This window comes from Terrapene carolina, unplaced genomic scaffold (genome assembly GCF_002925995.2).
Source record: "Terrapene carolina triunguis isolate 2854851 unplaced genomic scaffold, T_m_triunguis-2.0 Scaffold67, whole genome shotgun sequence".
NCBI lineage: Eukaryota > Metazoa > Chordata > Testudines > Emydidae > Terrapene > Terrapene triunguis.
The window spans coordinates 46,415,203-46,434,310 of NW_020664418.1; the positions used below are offsets into that span (position 1 = coordinate 46,415,203).

General features: G+C 44.6%; 1 protein-coding gene across 1 annotated transcript in view; it reads right to left on the reverse strand.

The window, feature by feature from the left end:
- Positions 1-4,361: 4,361 nt before the first annotated feature.
- The window catches only part of IGDCC4 (immunoglobulin superfamily DCC subclass member 4), a 119,822-nt gene continuing 105,075 nt past the window's right edge, over positions 4,362-19,108 (reverse strand). Inside the window, exons 19-20 of the mRNA XM_029910756.1 lie at positions 12,249-12,413; positions 4,362-7,315 (exon numbers count right to left, since the gene is read on the reverse strand). Coding sequence (XP_029766616.1) covers positions 6,791-7,315; positions 12,249-12,413 — 690 coding nt within the window. The 3' untranslated portion in view covers positions 4,362-6,790. The remainder of the gene's footprint in view (positions 7,316-12,248; positions 12,414-19,108) is intronic.

The window sequence follows — 19,108 nt, forward strand, 5'->3', positions numbered from 1 at the left end:
ACGAAATCGGATGTGTAATTAAAGGTATCAACCTTTTGTGTGTGTGTGTGTGTGTGTGTGAGAAAGGTGCAAGAAAGCTACTTACTTCTGGAAAACATTTCATGATACAAAAATATATGCACTGGTTATTTCAGCTTTGTACACAGAATGCATAATATTAACCCATTTCTCCAGCTTTTAGTCAACAATGCGAATATAAACGCCCGACATATGTATAATAAGTGCAGGGGCCAGGGAAACAGCCACGTAAATTCGGATACCTCCCTAACCGAACACTGAACATAATCCATGGTGTGCGCTAATGTGGAAGATCGTGTTAAAAAGTGACTTCAGTACAGTTTTGGGGTCCTCAGCTGGTGTAAACCCCTTGACTTCAAGGGAACGACACTGGTTGACACCAACAGAGATTCTTTTGTTTTTACCAATCCAGGGGCACTGCAGTATGCTGATGTTCCAGTGCTCTGGAACATGCTCTGTTTCAAGTTTCATGCTCTGGAACAATTCGGTTTGGTGGAATAAGAGTAGAGAGGAAGGTTGGATGCAAGGAAACAAAAGTATCCATGTGATGCAAGCTTTCTGCCTACACAATAATGGTGACGCGACGCACTGGAATGGGTTACCTAGGGAGGTGGTGGAATCTCCATCCTTATAGGTTTTTAAGCCCGGCTTGACAAAGCCCTGGCTGGGATGATTTAGTTGGTGTTGGTCCTGCTTTGAGCAGGGGATTGGAGTAGATGACCTCCTGAGGTCTCTTCCAACCCTAATATTCTATGATTCTAAGTAGCACAAAGAGAATCATTCACACTTTTCATAGCATCTTTCCTCTGAGGATCTCAAAGCGTTTAACTAAGCCGCACAAAACCCCTGTGAGGTAGGTTTGTCCAGATAGGGAAACCGAGGCACGGGAAGGTTACGTGACTTAACCAAGGTTACATAGCAAGTCAGTGTGGTAGAGATGGCAAGCAGAATCCAGAACTCCCTCAAGCTAGTTCTGGACCCTAGTCATGAAACTCCACTCCCTCCCCGAATGTGAATTAAACTAAAGAGTTGAGATGTGCAGTCACTGAAAGGGTCAGTTGAGACGGTGGTTCAGCAAACAGCATCAAGCATTGCTGTCAGGTAAGATGCCCCCAAATATTATACATCAATTTACAATAGTTTTTCCCTTTGAAATTTCCAATTGTGTAAGAATCACCCCAGCTTTTGTTCCTGGGAGCTTTGCCTGTGTCAGGCAGCATGACTGGGCCTTTACAGAACATAGGAAAGGGAAAGATCCTTTCTCAGACTTCTCCAGTTTGGGATGGGGAAGAGACACTTACAGCGAATCAGGTCTCTCAATTTCAGAGGCCTGAGGAAATCAGCAATAGCTATTGGCTAGTGAGAAGAGAATGCTGGACAGTAATGACATTCACGGCAATCTGAGCATTTAGACGAGTCAAGATTTAAACAGAAAGCTGGTCTTAACCTTAACTATAAGGTAATAGCAGTGGTCCAGTCTAGTAAAGAGCCTGATTTCGAGACTTGGCCTCCTCCCATTTTGCATCCACAATTTAGGAGGGACAAATAGGAACATCGGAAATGGCTCGTTCCAGTGAATGATTCATCTAGTCTGTAATCCCATCTCTGACAGTGGCCAGTACCAGATGCTTTGGAGGAAGTCCCAGGAAGTCCCATTATGGAATTATGGTGCATCTAAGGAAATTCTTTCCTAACCCCAGGCAGCTAGTGGCTGGTTTATGCTCCAAAGCAAAAAGGGTTATATTCCTTATGTATTTTTATCCAGCTAATGTAACTGCTCTTATTGTCCATGGAAATGTTTAATCTTTTGATTTTCAAGCCTGCTAAGCTCTTAGCAAAATATCCTGTAGCAGCGAGTTCCACAGCTTAATCATGCATTGTTTAGAATGCATTTCCTTTCATCCACTTCAAACTGGGTGCTGTGTGTGTCACCCTGCTCTGGTATTATATGAATAAATGAAGAGGAGCTCCCAACTAACCTTCTCTGTGCTACTCTTTATGTAAATACCTGTACTGCGTCCCCTCAGATCTGCCCCTCACTAAACTAGGTGCCAACTTTAACTAAGCGAAGTAAATAGTGCAGTATGTGCACGACTCCTCTACACTAGATTCCGTTCATTAGCAACCCCTCTGTGGCCAGCCATTCTCTGGCTGTTGCCAATAAGGCAGGTTTGCGGGGCTGCAGCCAGGGAAGGCAGGTCCCAGAGTTTCCTTCATTGTCCGCAGCCTCACAAACCCGCCTGTGGCCGGGGCCTTTCCTCCAAAAGCAGTTCTCAGTAAGCGACGTGCTGCTGCTAGTATCTGCATCTCATTAACATTAAGGTCAATGGGACAGGGCTGGTGCCCAGCAAAATGTTGCTATTAACCGGACATCGTTAATATCAGGGTTGCTATTAAGCAGCACCCACTGTCCTTTCCTAGCCTTAGTAGAGGGCGTACCACAAATACGGAGGTTAGCTCACAGCAAATCTTCGTTATCTATGGGAAACGGTGAGCTTTTCACCACAACTGTATACTGCTCCATTTTATTCTAATCTCCTCTCAAGGCCTTTTACCCTGTTCTGTGCCTTTCTCTGCCGCCTTTCCATTTCTCCTGTATGCTTTCTGAGCAGGGGTATCCAGAGCTGAACACTGTCTCCAAGCGGAGTGAGTATCATTGATTTGACAGTGGCACTCAGTATTTCCAGCATTATTCCCTATCCCTTTCTTAATTTAGCCTAACATCTGGTTTTACTTCCCCCCCCCCCCCCACACTTCTCTCCTTTGACTGCCGCTGCTCACCGAGCACATGTTTCCATTGCAATGGCTGTATTGACAGCTAGGTCTATTTCCTGAGTGGTTCCAGTTAATTTAAAACCTATCGACATGTATGGAAAGAAATGTAGGCATGGCTGAGGTCAATGAGACGTGATTGGCAGCTGCTATCCCACATGGCACTGGAGACAGTTGCACCTGCAAATATTTGCCTCACAAAATTGGGTGAGTGTGAAATTTCCACCCACAAAACGGGAAGCCAGGTGGAGGCCTCATTCGGAACCAGGCACAGACCACGTGTCTCGAAAAAGGCTCTTTTGGAATAGCAGAGCTACTCATTTTTTTAAAGTTAGTCCTTGAGCATAACAGCCCCCTTCACTGACCCTGCCATCTCATGATCTTGGGACGGGCATTCCTGAGGGTCTAACAAATGATGGTTATGAATGACGGGCCTGTTCAACAGGGATCTCAGGGTTTGTCTGTATGGAGAGGCAGCGAGCTGGGGTGTAGCAGTCTAGGCTGCCGTGCACGTAAAGTCCCCTGGTGCACTTTGAACTACTGCAAAGCAGGGTCACAGAGTAGCAGGGTCCACACGGCCAGGCTGGGGCGCTGTAGCTGGATACCCCGGCTTGCCGCACAGTAACTCTCTGTACAGACACGTCCTTGCCCTGTTGCTCCTTCAGTGTGGGTGGCACTGGGAGCAAGGTAGGTGGGATGCAATGGAGGTCGCCTTTCATACACTTTTGTGGCTGCTCATGGAATGGCATTCAAGAGGCTACGCTAGACTGCAAACCATCTTTGGGGCTGGGCAGGGCATGGAAAGACAAAGTGGAGACAGAAGTTATATGCTAGAGAAGGGTGGCCCAAAGGCAGGGGAAAGCAAGGTCCTCAGATTCAGGTTAGAGCCTACCAGGGCCTGATCCATTGGCTTGAATGGGTGTTGGACCGGGCCCTTTTAGTACGTCCTATCACTGTACACACACACATGCGGTTCCACTTGGAGTCAAAGCGAGTAGGCAGGGCAGGATCGGACCGCTCAAGAGGGATCTGATTCTTTCCTTGACAGGCACCAGTAAATGCCATGAACATGAATGGGAGTTACAGGCACGCACCATGGAAAGAAAAAACACGGCAGGACAGGAGAGTCCCCTCCCTCTTCACCGTCAGAGTTGATAGGAGAGGAAGGCATCCTTCATATCCATCCACGTTAACAAAACAGAGGAAACAGGGGCCTTTGCGGACTCTTGCCCACGAAAGTCACTGCCAATGGGACCTTTTGCAAGTAAATAATGACGAATTAAAGGGACACAGGCAGGTCAATTCAGCTCCAGTTATAGGGCCAGACTGCAACACTCTTGCATGAAGTGGTATCTTCAGGGGAGGCTCTAGCTTTGTTGCCGCCCCAAGCACGGCAGGCAGGCTGCCTTTGGCGGCATGCCTGCAGGAGGTCCGCTGGTCCCACGGATTCAGCATACGCGCCGCCGAATTGCCACCGAATCCACGGGACCGGCGGACCTCCCGCAGGCATGCCGCCGAAGGCTGCCTGACTGCCGCCCTTGCAAGGACCAGCAGGGCGCCCCCCGCAGCTTGTCACCCCAGGCTCGTGCTTGGAGCGCTGGTGCCTGGAGCCACCCCTGGGTATCTGAGTAGCTAACAGGGCTGCCTGTGGAGTACAAGGTTACCCTTTGCTCGCAAGGGTGATCCTGTATCACAATCTGGACTGAGATGTAAAAACTTTTTACAAAGCCTCAGATCAACACAAAGGCTCTCCATGATATTTTTCTGGCTAATTCCAATGGAAGCAGGGTTTGGGGTTTTTTTTTGGCTAAATCCGAAGAAATGCTGAGCATCTGCTCAGCACCCGCAATCTCCAATGAATTCAATGGGAAGTGCAGATCCTCAGCACCTCTCAGGATTTGGCCCAGTCTGCAGTGTTCGCTATTCAAAGCTGCATTTTGAGAATCTGAAAGCGACCCGAGACAGGGTAGGAATTAAGGGAAATTCTTTTCAATGGGTCAAGCGGAGAGAAATGCCCTCAGTCAACAGCCTAGATAATGAAGAGTAAATGAGATTACTTAAAGTCTGTCTGTGATCATTCAAGGTGCTATTTGAACAAGAACGAACGGTTTTTGTTAACGTGGCACTGTCCTTTTAAGGGGATGTCCTCGCGCCGAGTGCGAATCCCAGCGTGAGGAGACGGCCCATCAACCTAGCATGCTAAAAATGGAGCGGAGTGCGGTGCAACAGGCTAGCTACGCGAGTACGCGCCATTGGTCTGTACTCGGGAAGGCTAGCCCCTCCCACAGCTCGCCCGCCCGTGGCTACACTCCATTTTTAGGGCGCTAGCTTTATGGCAGCTAGTGTAAGCAGAGGTGATGCGTGGCGGAAGGCTCATATGCCCCCTTTCCCCCGCCCAGATCTGCGGCTTGGCTTGTATTGAGCATGCTCACACGAATGGAGCATGCTCAGTAACATTGTTGAAGCCGGCTGCCCTCACTCTGCCCCCCACTATCGCAGGCACGGGTCGTCTCTGAGTAAGTCAGTCTCCTCGAGCAGGGAAGCGGACGCCCCCGCTCGAAGGCTACACCCAGCCTAAAAATCCAGTTTGGCCAAGATTGTCAGAAGCGACTTGTGATTTTGGCTGCCGAATTTGAGCCACTTTAAAGGGATCCGATTTTCAGAAACTGTTGAGTACCCACCCTCAGGCAGTCTGGCCTCTTTAAAGTGTCTCTTTAGTTGGTGTTGGTCCTGTTTTGAGCAGGGGACTGGACTCCATGAGGTCTCTTCCAACCCTGATATTCTATGATTCTGTCTCAAGTTGGGTCCTAACAAACTGATGCTCCCCAAATCCCGTTTGAAAACGTCCCGTAAAAACAAAACGCTGCTAACCATAGCCCCATCTGAGATGGCCTTTTTGTGAAGCACATGGTTATACGGCCAAACACACCCGACGCGCCAGTCTTAGGGCAGGTGGTCCTGCCGTAACGGATTCCAAAGAAACAAAACAAAGAGCAAGACTTCAGACCTGCAGCACTATTCATTAAAAAATAGTCAACAACCAGTGCAAACATATTCTTTAGAAAAAGGCAGTATAAGAATAAGTTAAAAACTAAAATGGACTATAACAAAAGAGTCAATCTACTGCTTTTTTTTTTCTCCAACAGACATGAGGTAGTTGTGTTGTTAAGGAGGAAAAAAATAAAGAGAGAAGTAGTAAAAATGCTACTCTATACCACACTCTACTCCACTTTATAAAATTAAATAATATAAAGATGCTCCGAGGAAATAAAAATACATTGTCGTACATTAAAAGGAGAGAGACGTACCTAAAACGATAGGTACAAGAACCTACATAACACAAAGTCCAGCTTGGTGAAGTGACCGAGATGCTGGAGAAGGTTCTATATAATACAAGTTGTTAGAGGCACTCGCAGAGTGTGTAATAAAAGGCCACTACATCAGCCTGCTAGTAATATTTACTGGGGTAGTGTACAAAGGGATTATTAAAATCATTTTAACCATGGGCGAGCGGAGAAGGCCACTGGTTACGGCTAATTACCTTTCGGCTGGCGTTTGTTTCAACCCCTTTGGGTGCCTGCTTCGCAAAACGCATCGCAAAGCTGAAGAGGGCTAGGCAAGGCTGGGTCCCTCCCTGGCGAAGAGCAACATTGGGGAAGATACGCTTAATGTATTCTCCCTCTTTCCACCGTGAAAAATGTCCCGGCACGCCCCATCATGGAATAAAAGGAAACAATGGCACAGGCTGAAGGTTCTGTTTTAGGCGCTTCAATGGGAGTTGAATTGGGCCCACGGCAATCTACATATTGATTTATTTCGTGTATATTTAGGGCTGTTCACCTGTCCAGGAACCTGAGCCTTTGAGGTACTGAGCACCCTCTTTCCCCCATCGAATTCACCGCAAGATGAGGGCACACAGTATCTCTCCGGATCTGGCCCCCAGTAACTCACACCTACTTCTTCTAGCTCTCCCATGGTCAAAATCAGATTAATTTCCTCTTTAATGGTTATGGACACGCGTCACGTTCTCAGATGCTGAGGATGAATTGATTAGCGCAGAGATACTACACAGAGGGGCGTCCTGCTGGCCTGTGGGAAAAGCTTGGCACTTGACTGGCTGTACGTTCCCTCTGCCTTCTTGAAGACAGTCCGAATCCCCGCTTTCCATAGAGTCCAGACTTTCTCCGTGCCTGTGGAAGCCATTGGTGAGCCCAAGAGGGCCGACAGCTTCCATTTTGTTAGTCTTTCTGTCAGTACTTAACAGGGCATCCTGGGTCTGAAGCTCAGGTTTGCCTTGGCAGTCCACTAATGCTTTGCTGACATTCTGCTTGGCGTTTGCGGAGGTGTGAAGGGGCTGCTCATCAGAGGGGTCGTTTTCTGGGTTGTGATCCTCAGGATCCATTTCTTCAGCGTCCAGCGTGTGAAGCGGAGAGTCTCTGTCAGAGGCTGAGAAATCGGAATGGACGATGATCTCGGCTTCCACTTGATGGAGGCTGATGGGTGGTTGATTTTTCATCACTTCATTCTGTTAGTAAGCAGAAAACAAAGGGAGAAAGTGACTAAATTCAGATCATTCAGCCCCTGGATCCTGACAAACGGAGAAGCCCGTGTTTAACTGGGAGCACGTGAGTAATCCCATTGATTTCAATGGGCCTACGCACATGCTTAAAATTCAGCGTGTCTTTATATGCCTCACTGGATTGGAGTCTAAACACTGCTCATGCTGTAACATGAGCAATAGCCAAAGTCAGAATGGCTTTATGGCGGAACAGCTTTGTTCTGCTCAGAAACAAGAGCGTATGGTCTTTTTCAATGCAGGCAACTTTTCCAAGCTTCTCTTTTCAGGTCTAAAGTCAAGCGATGCTATTTTAACCCAACCAGATTTTCCAAAATGCCAGCTGAGTTTAATTGCATTTTCCATCAGCTTTTGGTAATTAATGTTGGAAATAAAGCATGCAGCTCCGAGACAGAGCTCACTGTATACCCAAAACCAAAGACGTCATTTAAAAAAATAAACATCAGGCTGTGTCATTTTAAAAGACAAACAATCTAACAAAAGCCTATTCAGATCAGTAGCCCAAAGCATTTCCGGGCGTTTGTCCACATGGTTTTAGACGGTTGTGATTCCATCAATGATTTCAGGGAAAAAAATAATATTCTGGGTTTTGAGCTTGGCAAGTGAGCAAGGTTGGAACGGCTTTCCCAAGACTGTGTTATAAAATGTATTTGCAAATCTGAAGTCAACACACGCAGGGCATGGCATTCACCTCCCCAGTGTGGATTGCCGATCCCCAGTCCAGACGCTAGGCGCAGAGCGCTCATTTACAACAGCGAAAGCGTTCTCTCGGGAATGAGCACAGTGGGCATAACAGAATTCACACTGTAAACTGGGCAGGAGAACTACATCCAGATACATGTACTCTGCACTTATACATCATTGGGGGGAGGGATAGCTCAGTGGTTTGAGCATTGGCCTCCTAAACCCAGGGTTGTGAGTTCAATCCTTGAGGGGGGCACTCAGGGATCTGGGGCAAAAATCTGTCTGGGGATTGGTCCTGCTTTGAGCAGGGGGTTGGACTAGATGACCTCCTGAGGTCCCTTCCAACCCTGATATTCTATGATCGCCTTCCATCACAGGACCTCAAGATGCTTTGGAAGCCTCACAACACATATAGCTACAGGTGGGGAAACTGAGGCACAGAGCAGTGCAAAGACTTCCACAGGTTACCCAGTGAGTCAGCAGCAGAAAGGGGACTAGACTCCAGGATCCTAGCAAACTATACCAGGGGTTAGCTTAGAGGTATGGCTAATAGTGTACAGTGACATTAAGTGGCTGGATAGCAGTACGGCCAACCCCAAGCATTCAAAAATAATGAATCAGGTTCCAAAAACTAATGAGAGTTTAAAAAAATGAAAAGTGTGGGTTTCTTTTTATTTGCCTTTGGGTTTTGAGCCTTGAGAATTCATTTTTTCAAGCACGAGGGGCTCGAAATGTACCTTTTATTTTTTAAACGTAAGCTGAGATTCTCATATAATCACATGACTCCAGGAACTGGGACATTAAGAAAAAAAAACCCAGCAAATATAGCAACCGTGAAATTGTGAGAGTTGGCAATGTTATAATAACAACAGTAGTAATAACTTGCTCCGACATAGCACTTTTCATCAGTAGATCTCAAAGGAGATTTTTACAAAGGAGGTGAGCATCATTACCTCCATTGTAGAGCTGGGGAAACTGAGGCACAAAGCATTGTAGTAACTGGCTCACAGTCACCTGGCTTGCCAGTAGCCAAGCCAGGAATAGAACCCAGATGTCTTGAGTTCTAGAGTCCAGTACTCTGTCCACAGGGCGACACCGCCTAGAATAACATGGATGCCTTCAGATTCTTAAGGATATTCCCCAAGTCCTTAGCTATCAAATATTGAAATTGGAACACGTACATTACAACGATTCCACAAGGCCCTCTCCTTCTAGAGACAAAGGCTGAGATTTTCAAAAGTCCTCGTGATTTTAGGTGCTTAAAGGGACAGATTTTCAGAAGGTGCATGCTCGGCACTTTCTAAGGATCAGGCCCCTTTGTGGCATCTGAAGATGGGCACCCAAAACATGAGGCACCCAAGCTGACTATTCCCTTTTGAAAACGTTGGCTGCAGGGTACAAGCAGAGCAATATTTGCTAGTTACCTTCATCCTATTTTGTAATCGGCAAAAGCTGTTATAAAACAAAGCCCTTAGAATCGGAAAGAACAGAACGATTTCACTCATGCAACATTTAAACTGTGTCCTGTGTTCTTGGGTCCTTTGCATTTATTTTTAAGCAGGGAGTTACTATATTAGACTAAAATTTGTTAACTAAGCAGATTTCTCTATTTTGGAAGCCCATAGAGAGCTCTTAGACAATTAGCTTTAAAATCTTTTCAACGTTTATTGCCTTTGCTGGTTAACAACTTCACTTACTGAAAGGAAACAATCCAAAACAAGGAAGTGAACTATCCTATGTGTAACTCTCCGGCTTTCCAGTTAAGCCAATTTTGTGTAACATTTACATATTTTAACACTTCTCTCCTTTTGTTGACAAACTCTGATGGGTAGCTAAACTGTGATGTAAATGACACTCTATAATTGGGTTGTAAAACATTGTCTCAACTCTCTACACAACATTAATTACATCCTGTGTATAACTGATTTTCACACTGCTATCTAGGAAGGAAGCATAGGATAGGTGGAGGTACTTATTAGAGGACAGAAGACAAAATCTTAAAGCAACACCAGGCAAATCTCTTGCTTTACAGAGTCAGCTGAGTTTATATCAAATTGCTTCAATGGAGCCTTGACACAGATTATGATATTAGCAACTGCTTAATTGAAATACATCTGTATTCCTAAATTTGAGAACACAACATCAGAAATGTGAATGCTGATTTTCAATAAGTCTTGGAACACTGGGGAAGTTCTAGACGACTGGAACAAAGCAAACGTGCCAATATTTTAAAAAAGATAAAAGGGATGACGCAGGTAATTATAAGGCTTGTCAGCCTAACATCGATCCTGGGCAAGATAATGGAGCAGCTGATATGGGACTCGATTAATAAAGAATTAAAGGAGGGTAATGTAATTAACGCAAATCAACAAGCATTTGTGGAAAATAGATCCTGTCAAACAAACTTGATATCTTTTTTTTTTTATGAGATTACAAGTTTGGTTCTTAGGGTAAAAGCACTGATGTAATACATTTAGATTTCAGCAAGGCGTTTGACAGTACCGCACACCACTTTGATTTAAAAACTAGAACTATATAAAATGAATATGGCACACATTAAATAGATCCAAGACTGGCTAACCGATAGGTCTCAAAATGTAACTGAAAATGGGGAATCATCGAGTGGGTGTGCTTACAGTGGGGTCCCTCAGGGATTGGTTCTTGGTCCTACGCTATTTAACATTTTTATCAATGGCCTGGAAGAAAATGTAAAATCATCACTGATAAAATATGCAGATGACACAAAGACTAGGAGAGGGGTCAGTAATGAAGAGGACAGGTCGCTGATTTAGAGCGATCCGCATCACTTGGTAAATTGGGTGCATGCAAACAGAATGTGTTTTAACACAGCTAAATGTATATGTATACATCTAGGAATAAAGACCGTAAGCCATACTTACAGGACGGGGGACTCTATCCTAGGAAGTAGTGACTCTCAAAAAGATTTGGGTGTGGTGGATAATCAACTGAACATGAGCCCCCCAAAATGACTCTGTGGCCAAAAGAGCTAATGTGATCGTTGGATGCATAAAGAGGGGAATCTTGAGTTGGAGCAGAGAGGTTATTTTTCCTCTATATTTGGCACTGGTGCAACTCCTGCTAGAATACTGTGTCCAGTTCTGGTGCCCACAAAGGATGCTGAGAAATTGGAGGGGGTTCAGAGAAGAGCCACAAGAGTGACTGAAGGATTAGAAAACCTGCCTTACAGCGACAGACTCACATGCTCCATCTATTTATCTTAAAAAAAGAGATGGTTAAGGGGTGAGTTGATTACAGTCCATAAGTATCGACATGGGAAACAAATATTTAATAATGGGCTCTTCAATATTGCAGAGAAAGATATAACACAATCCAATGTCTGGACGTTGAAGCCAGACAAATTCAGGCATAAATTTATAATGTTGCAAGTAATTAACCATTGGAATAATTTTCCAAGGATTTTTAAAACAAGATTGGATGTTTTTCTAAAAGATCTGCTCTAGGAATTTGTTTTGGGAAGCCCTATGGCCTATGTTATGCAGAAGATCAGACTAGATTATCACAGTGGTCCTTTCTGGGCTTGGAATCTATGAAACCTGAATTTTTTCCTGATCTGTAGACGAAGGATAATGGAAATGGCTTTACACTACCTTTCAAAGGAATTTAAAACAACCCTTGATTTTTGACTCTTTCTATAAGCAAAAATGCAATTCCTTCTCCAGGTTGGAATAAAATAGATCTTAATAACTCTCTATGCTGGTTACTGTCGATCCTAACTCATTTTATGTGTAATTTTACTGCACTGCTACATAAAAAACCCAAATCTGTTCTCTGGAGCCTGATTTCTGCTCCCCAGATAAGAACACGGCAGCCTCTCTACCTCATTAACAAGGAATCTGCTCCACTCCCCCCTTGGCCACCAATTCAAGACCACAAGGACTGAGGAAAGTAAGGCAGTGAGAACAGGGGGATTGCTGGACCTCTGAGAGAGACACAGAGGACTCCCTGAAAATAAAACAACTTTTCCCCACGTATGCGAATCACACATGACATGCAGTGATATACTTGGGCAACGGAACAAAAACCATAATCAGCAAACTGAGATGAACTCTATGGGGTAAATATTTTCTCTTCCTCTACAATCAGGGAGACGAAGGGACACATAACAAATGTACCGTAGTGCACAAGCAGCTGACACTAAAATACTGAAAACACCCACCGTAACAGCATTGTACACCAGGGCTTGTAGCAAAAGCTTTTGTCCTGCATTAGAAGGCGGCTTCAGTGTACCATTCACAGCAGCAGTAGGCTCTTTTGTAATGGCATCTCCACATCTGGCTATGCTACTTGTCCAGTTCTGATTAATTGATTTATTCCATGTAGACTGCAGAATAAAAAGGAAAGCAATGATCAGATTATTTCCAAGACACAGATTTGTATCCTTCCAAACCTGAAAGAACAGGCAGTTCAACACAAAGAAGAAGGTGGAGAAATGCCATATGGCTTAAAGATGTCGGTTAAATGCAGCCAACACACTTCCAATGACGTCACAATAACACTAGCCCTGACAAACTGACATTACCACCACAGAACATGGGGTTTAGTGCACTGATTTGTTATGGTCCGATGTGGAGCAAGTGGATAATTGGGATTTTCTTAGCTCTGACCCAATATTTCTAATACCGTTCTTCCTGTGACACATTACGAGAAGAGTTCATACTCCAAATCTAATATGGGAGTCTCTGCTGATTTCATAGATTTCAAGACCAATAGGATGCAATGTATCAGGTAGCACCACACTGCATGCATCTTCCTTTTGAAGACCTAATTCAAAGCCCATGGAAGTCAGGGGGAAAATGCTCTTTTATCTCAATTGGTTTGGCATCAGACCCTACTGCATGTACATGCCAAGACACTAGTGGGTTGGAGGCAGTGGGAATAATACTCTGCACTTCAGTAGCTACCTTCCTAGAACGCTCTCAAAGCACTTTATACAGGTGGATAGAGATCTCCATGTTACATGTGGAGAAACTCAGGCACAGAGAGACTAACTGACTTGCCTAACATCTAATAGTGGCTCAGTAGAAAAGTTAGGAATAGAACGTAGGTCTCCAATACACCACTCTGCCTCTCTTTCTTAAAGTTCCTCCATGAGTTAGAATCTTTTAGCATTTTATTATTTGAGCTTTTCCATTTTGCATGTTTTATAAGGAAGGATCCCATTTTGGGCCAGATCTTCAGCTGATCTTCTGTCTGGCTCCCTCTTGCGTGTGCATATGCAAAAACTGCACACTCACATCTATTCACCCACACTTTGCAGGTACAAAAACCTGCACGGATGTCTTGAAATGTTTAACACCTACAGAATGTGCACCTGCAAACTCCATTAAGGTGAATGGGTTTTTCAGGGGTACATTTTAACCCTTCTGCATGCAGAGGTGTTCAAGGATGTAGGTAAGCGTTTGCATCTGAAACATGCAGCTCACGTGTGTTTGTGTGCGCGCACAATTTTGTTTGTACGCACATATAGACTGAGGGCTGAAAAATCAGGTGCTTTATATCAATGAATTCTGCTACGAATCTCATCCTAGGAAACCTGGCAGTAGCAAAAGCAGACAAAGCAGTTGGGTTACTTTTGAAATGCACTTTAATAGAAATGGTTACACGTTGGCCAATTTATATTCAGACACTTGGTTAGCAAAATGGTTAACCACATTCAGCAGCAGCTACAATTGATACATACACACAGTGGTGACAAGTTAATGTCAGAGTTCTGTGGATTATACCAACATGGAATGGTCTAAGCCAATCAGAGGGCAGGGACGCTGCATTGCTACTGACTCACTGATAGATATCATAGTTTTTGGTACTCGCACACTATGCAAATCCTTACACTCTCATTGGCTATTGCCCTTAGAACTCACCATCCACATGCCCACAACGAACATGGCTGCTACAACTTCTCATTTCACCCAGCTAACAGAAGAAGAAAAACCCAATTACGTCGCAAAAACATCTCATTGTTAGACGTTTCAGTATAATAACCGCAACCAAACGTGTTTCCTCTTGACCCAATAACAACTGTCTTCTGGGCTAATGCTTTGATTCTAAGTTAAAAAAAAAAAAATCTCGGTGGTCGCCTTATCATTAAAAAAAAAAAAAAGGGGGGGGGAGGGATAGCTTAGTGGTTTGAACATTGGCCTGCTAAACCCAGGGTTGTGAGTTTAATCCTTGAGGGGGCCATTTAGGGATCTGGGGCAAAAATCTGTCTGGGGATTAGTCCTGCTTTGAGCAGGGGGTTGGACTAGATGACCTCCTGAGGTCCCTTCCAACCCTGATATTCTATGAATGTTATTTTGAGAAGTAACTTTACCATAGCAATTATGGACATTTACCCATAACACATCAGCTAATTCTCTCCAGCCCTTCCTGGTATTATACAAGCTACCACTAGTCCCTCTCGACGTTTTAACTACAGTACTTTTTGTGATGGAAGGATCTAAGCCAAACCTCGAGTTCTAACGGTGCATCATTAGGATTATTTATCTACTGCTGTAAATGCACAGGGCTGCGCAGTAAGAGAAAGGTGACATATAATGAATTGGTGCCCTACTTTGAAAGGCTGCCTGGAACATCTGGTTAGGAATTTATTTTCCTCTTTCATGAAAAATTTCAATGAAAATTATTATTTTTTATTTTCATTGACATTTTTCTTTGAAAGCTTCCATGGGATTTGGTAAGATGCTTTTTTCAGCAACCAAAAATGGAAGTTTTTTTTTTACAATTTTGTTTCATTTTGTCAAAAAGCCAAGTTTTTACCCTAAATAAAAGTTAAAATGAATTTCTTTGCAGCAACTGTTTTGTCTAGGAACAACATAGGACAGCAGGTGGGTCGCTGTGACAGCGATGGCAATTTCCTGCAGTATCTTTGGGAGCTCTCACTCTATTCAGTTTATTTATCCCAGTAGTCCGGGGATTGTCTGTAACTCCATGGGGGATGGGAACCACAGACCCCCGGGAACTAAGAACACTGTGGGGTAATTAGGCATATTCACTCAGGGTGTAACGCCTCCACAGAGGTACCACCGCCTGGAGAGGCTCATATATATTGGTTCAAACTGGATTCCCCAGAGACCAACAAAGAAAGGACTTTGGATAAACAGCCTGAGTTTAAACAGGCTTTCTGATCCACCAAACAAACAAGACCTTCTGTCTAAGGAGGGCTCCAGGCTTTCCTGGGAGAGGCTGGAAGATTTTGGCCTACTGAGGCCCCATAAGACTGATGGGTGACCTTTGGTAAACTTTTAGCAGGCGTATAGGAACGCTTATTATTGCTATTATGTTTTCTCTGTACCGCTTTCATTTTGAAAAGAAATGTGCTTGCTTAGACCAGGTCTAGGCTGCAAACTTATATCAGTATAACTACGTTGCTCAGGGGTGTGAAAAATCCACACGCCTGAGTGACACAGTTATACCTATCTAACCCCCGGTGTAGACAGGAGAGCTAGCTACCGCCTATCGGGGAGGTGGATTAACTATGCCGATGGGAGAAGTTCTCCCGCCGGCGTAGTAGTGTCTTCACTAATGCGCTATAGCAGCGCAGGAATGAGTGATGGGAACAAGCTAGCAGTGACATTTGGGCTGAGCAAAGAGGGTGGGAGGCCATGCAAGAGAAAATTAGAGCCTAGATACAGAGAGAAGCTGATTTATGGGGAACCTTCATGGTGGGAGAAGGGGAAAACGTGGATTTTATTGTGGGAGAATGCATCAACTCCCCACCGGGAGAAATATCGAGCCAGAAAGAAACCAGGGACAGTTCTAGCCTATTGAAAATTAATTCAGTGATAGAAACAAATGGCCTTTTTTGGAAATAAATAGATCTTTCAGCGCTGTCTGATGGCATCATTCACTTTGGTGATTGGAACAATCACTATTCTGCTCTACGGAGAAAGACTCACCACACAAGTACACTATCCAGGCACATTCAAGCTGAGGTATGTATGAATAAAATGTGGTAACTTCACCAATACAGGGGCACAAAACTTAGGGGGGGGGGGAGGGTGTCTTTTTTTTTTTTTTTTTTTAAGCAGACCACCAAGCTATTCTTAGTCGAGCTTCAAATCCCCCAGGCAACCAGTGTTACCTTTTTGTAGATCTAATTAAATTATATGGGCTGAATGCAATTTGTTCTGGGTTCTCTTGGCTTCCCCTTGCAATAAACCGCTGAATGCACACCTCTGTGCATGGGAAATGTGTGCCTTTAAGAGCTCAAATTATTTCACAGCTCAGACTCTTAGTTCATGGACAGAGGCAATTTCTTTGCGGGGCTTGATTTTACTGGGCAACCTTGTGTTTACGCCGACTCACCTTGTTACCAAAAGCTTAGTGTGGGTAGAGCAACTCCTCTTTCTGGCTTGGCGGTTAAGCAGAAATGTAGCCCCATTTTTCTTTGGTGGTCTATTTGTCCCACAAAGAATAAATTCTCTGAGAACTGGAGAAGAGCATGGGGGGAGGGAGGGGAAGATGTACGGTTTAAATGGAGGAAAATCGCTCTTCTTTTCTCTCTCTCTCTCTCTCTCTCGATCTAATGCCCAGTGAGTATATCACAGAGCCTGTGTCTAGCTGCAGGAGCAAAGAGGCTTCTGACACCAGTGTGGCCTTGTATGAGTCATTTGACCTCCTTGTGCCTCAGTCCATCTGGCTGGAAATGAGACAGCAATGCAGGACCAGATGTTGCACGTAAGCGGAGCATTCCAAAGTCAGTCACTTACAAAAAGTCACACATTAGACCAGGTTGTCGGGGCTGGCATCGGGCAAATAAAAACAAAATGCTCATGTACATGCTTAGGAGGTGCTGAGTGCTCCCGGCCCACTTTGACTTCAAACAGCAGCTAAAGGTGCTTAGCACCTCGCAGGATAAGACCTCTCTAGATAATAATTGCTTTGCACAAAAATCTCTAGGGCCAAACCTTGCTCCCACCGAAGTCCCATCACTACAGGATCAGGCCTGTAGAGACCAGATATCAAAGATGTTGTTTATGCAGCAGTGAGCTTCAGAAAGAAAGATCAGCAAAGCAAAGCTGTGGATTTCAGGTGCTCGTTTTCAAAACTGGAAATATGCTGATCATGGTGACAGCATCTCTGCTAACGGTCACTTCCTGTCCATTAACAATACAGTCTATTCTGGACCAATGCCCCGTGCCCCTCTCCCTTTCGTTTGGGTCAGCGATAATTAAACTAACAGTAAGTAATGAGAAAACAGACAAGTGATCACATATAGCTGGCTGGGATGAAACACAATAAGGAATATTAATAAATGAAACAGCATTTAATTACACTAATTTGCTCCTGCTGCCATCTGAATGGCTTTCTGCAGATAGGTCAATGACTGGTGGATTATGAGCTTTTTCCAGAGAACATATCATTACTGAGCAAATAAAGTCTGGATGTTTCAGACTAGAAGGTATACACACACACGCACATGGCCATATGTGCTATTATAGATATCTGCATGCACGCACACGCTATCAGAGATACCTGCACACACATAACACCCCCCCACCACCATACTCGCACGCTCTTTTTGTAGGCTTCCTGTGCAAACCAAAAATGTGGAAAGAAACAGCAACCCCGGTGCAATCCCCAAAGGAGCAACTGCTAAGCGGAAATGTCAATCTGCCATGTTTACATAGGTTTTGATGACTGTGGGAACAGATTGTTCAGCGCCGGCTGAAATTAGCTGCGATGAAGAGCAAAGGTTTTTTGTACCCGTTTGCTATTTGCAACAACCAAACAAAAAACCCCATCCGCTTCACCAGGCAACTGTCTACCATGTTACTCAGACAGGTTCCATTGACAAAAAAAATTCCCTCCTAGGGAGCGAATATCTCCTAGGTCAAACACTTACAATTAGCTGCAGGTCTGTTTGTTAAAGCTTAGTTTGAGAAGGCTGGGGGAGAAGTTGCAGGAAGTCAGGAAAATGGTCTCTGGACTTTTACAGTGTATTAGCTAAGGAACGGAGTGTCAGTCTCAGATTTAATTTAGAGGGGCAAAAAAATCACTCTCTGAATAATAAACTGTTCCCTTCAAACGAGAGAATGAATACGTAACCATCTTCCAATAAAGGGCCGATAGCAAAGACATTTCCGTTTCAGCTAAACTCAAAGCAAATAGACTTTTTCACTGTAACCTCTTTGTAGGATCAGCAACTGCTGGTAAAAATGATATTGGTTCATGTTTCCTTCACCAGCAACAGCTTGTGATTTCCTGCAACTCTGTTAGCTGGGGATCCACACTTAGGCCTGGTCTACACTAACCCCCCAAGTCGAACTAAGGTACGCAACTTCAGCTACGTGAATAACGTAGCTGAAGTCGACATACCTTAGTTCGAACTTACCGCGGTTCAGACGCGGTCCACACGCGGCAGGCAGGCTCCCCGTCGACTCCGCGGTACTCCTCTCGCCGAGCTGGAGTACCGCAGTCGACGGCGAGCACTTCCTGGTTCAACTTATCGCGTCCAGACCAGACACGATAAGTCGAACCCAGAACTTCGATCCCCAGCAGCCGAACTAGCGGCTGGGTGTAGACAAGCCCTTAGAATATGTACATAGCCATTTATACCCCGACCGAGCGCCAAAGGAGTCTAAAGAACACTGCCTCTCACAACATCAGCACACTCTGAAACTGTATTTGCTTTGGGATCACATCTGTTAGACTCAATTTAAATCCCGTCATGCAAACATACAGACATCATGGTAAGCAGCAGGGATAGAACCCAGGAACATTGGATCCCAATACAAAAAAAACCTCAGGCCTCTACCACTTGAGATAAAGGAGACTTTCTGTTAGCTGTCAGCAGGAGTAGGGGTCTTATTTAGAACTGGTCGGAAAATGTCCCCCTCAGCAAATTTCAACTAAAATGAAAAAAAGTGACCAAACTACATCTCCCATGATGCACCAATCTCTACACTCTTCCTGAGCCTCCCTAGTGCATCATGGAAACTGAAGTCCACTGCGGAGCATGTCCTATTAAGAAAAATGGAGGCATGAGGCAGCCAAACTACAACTCCCATAAGAGAC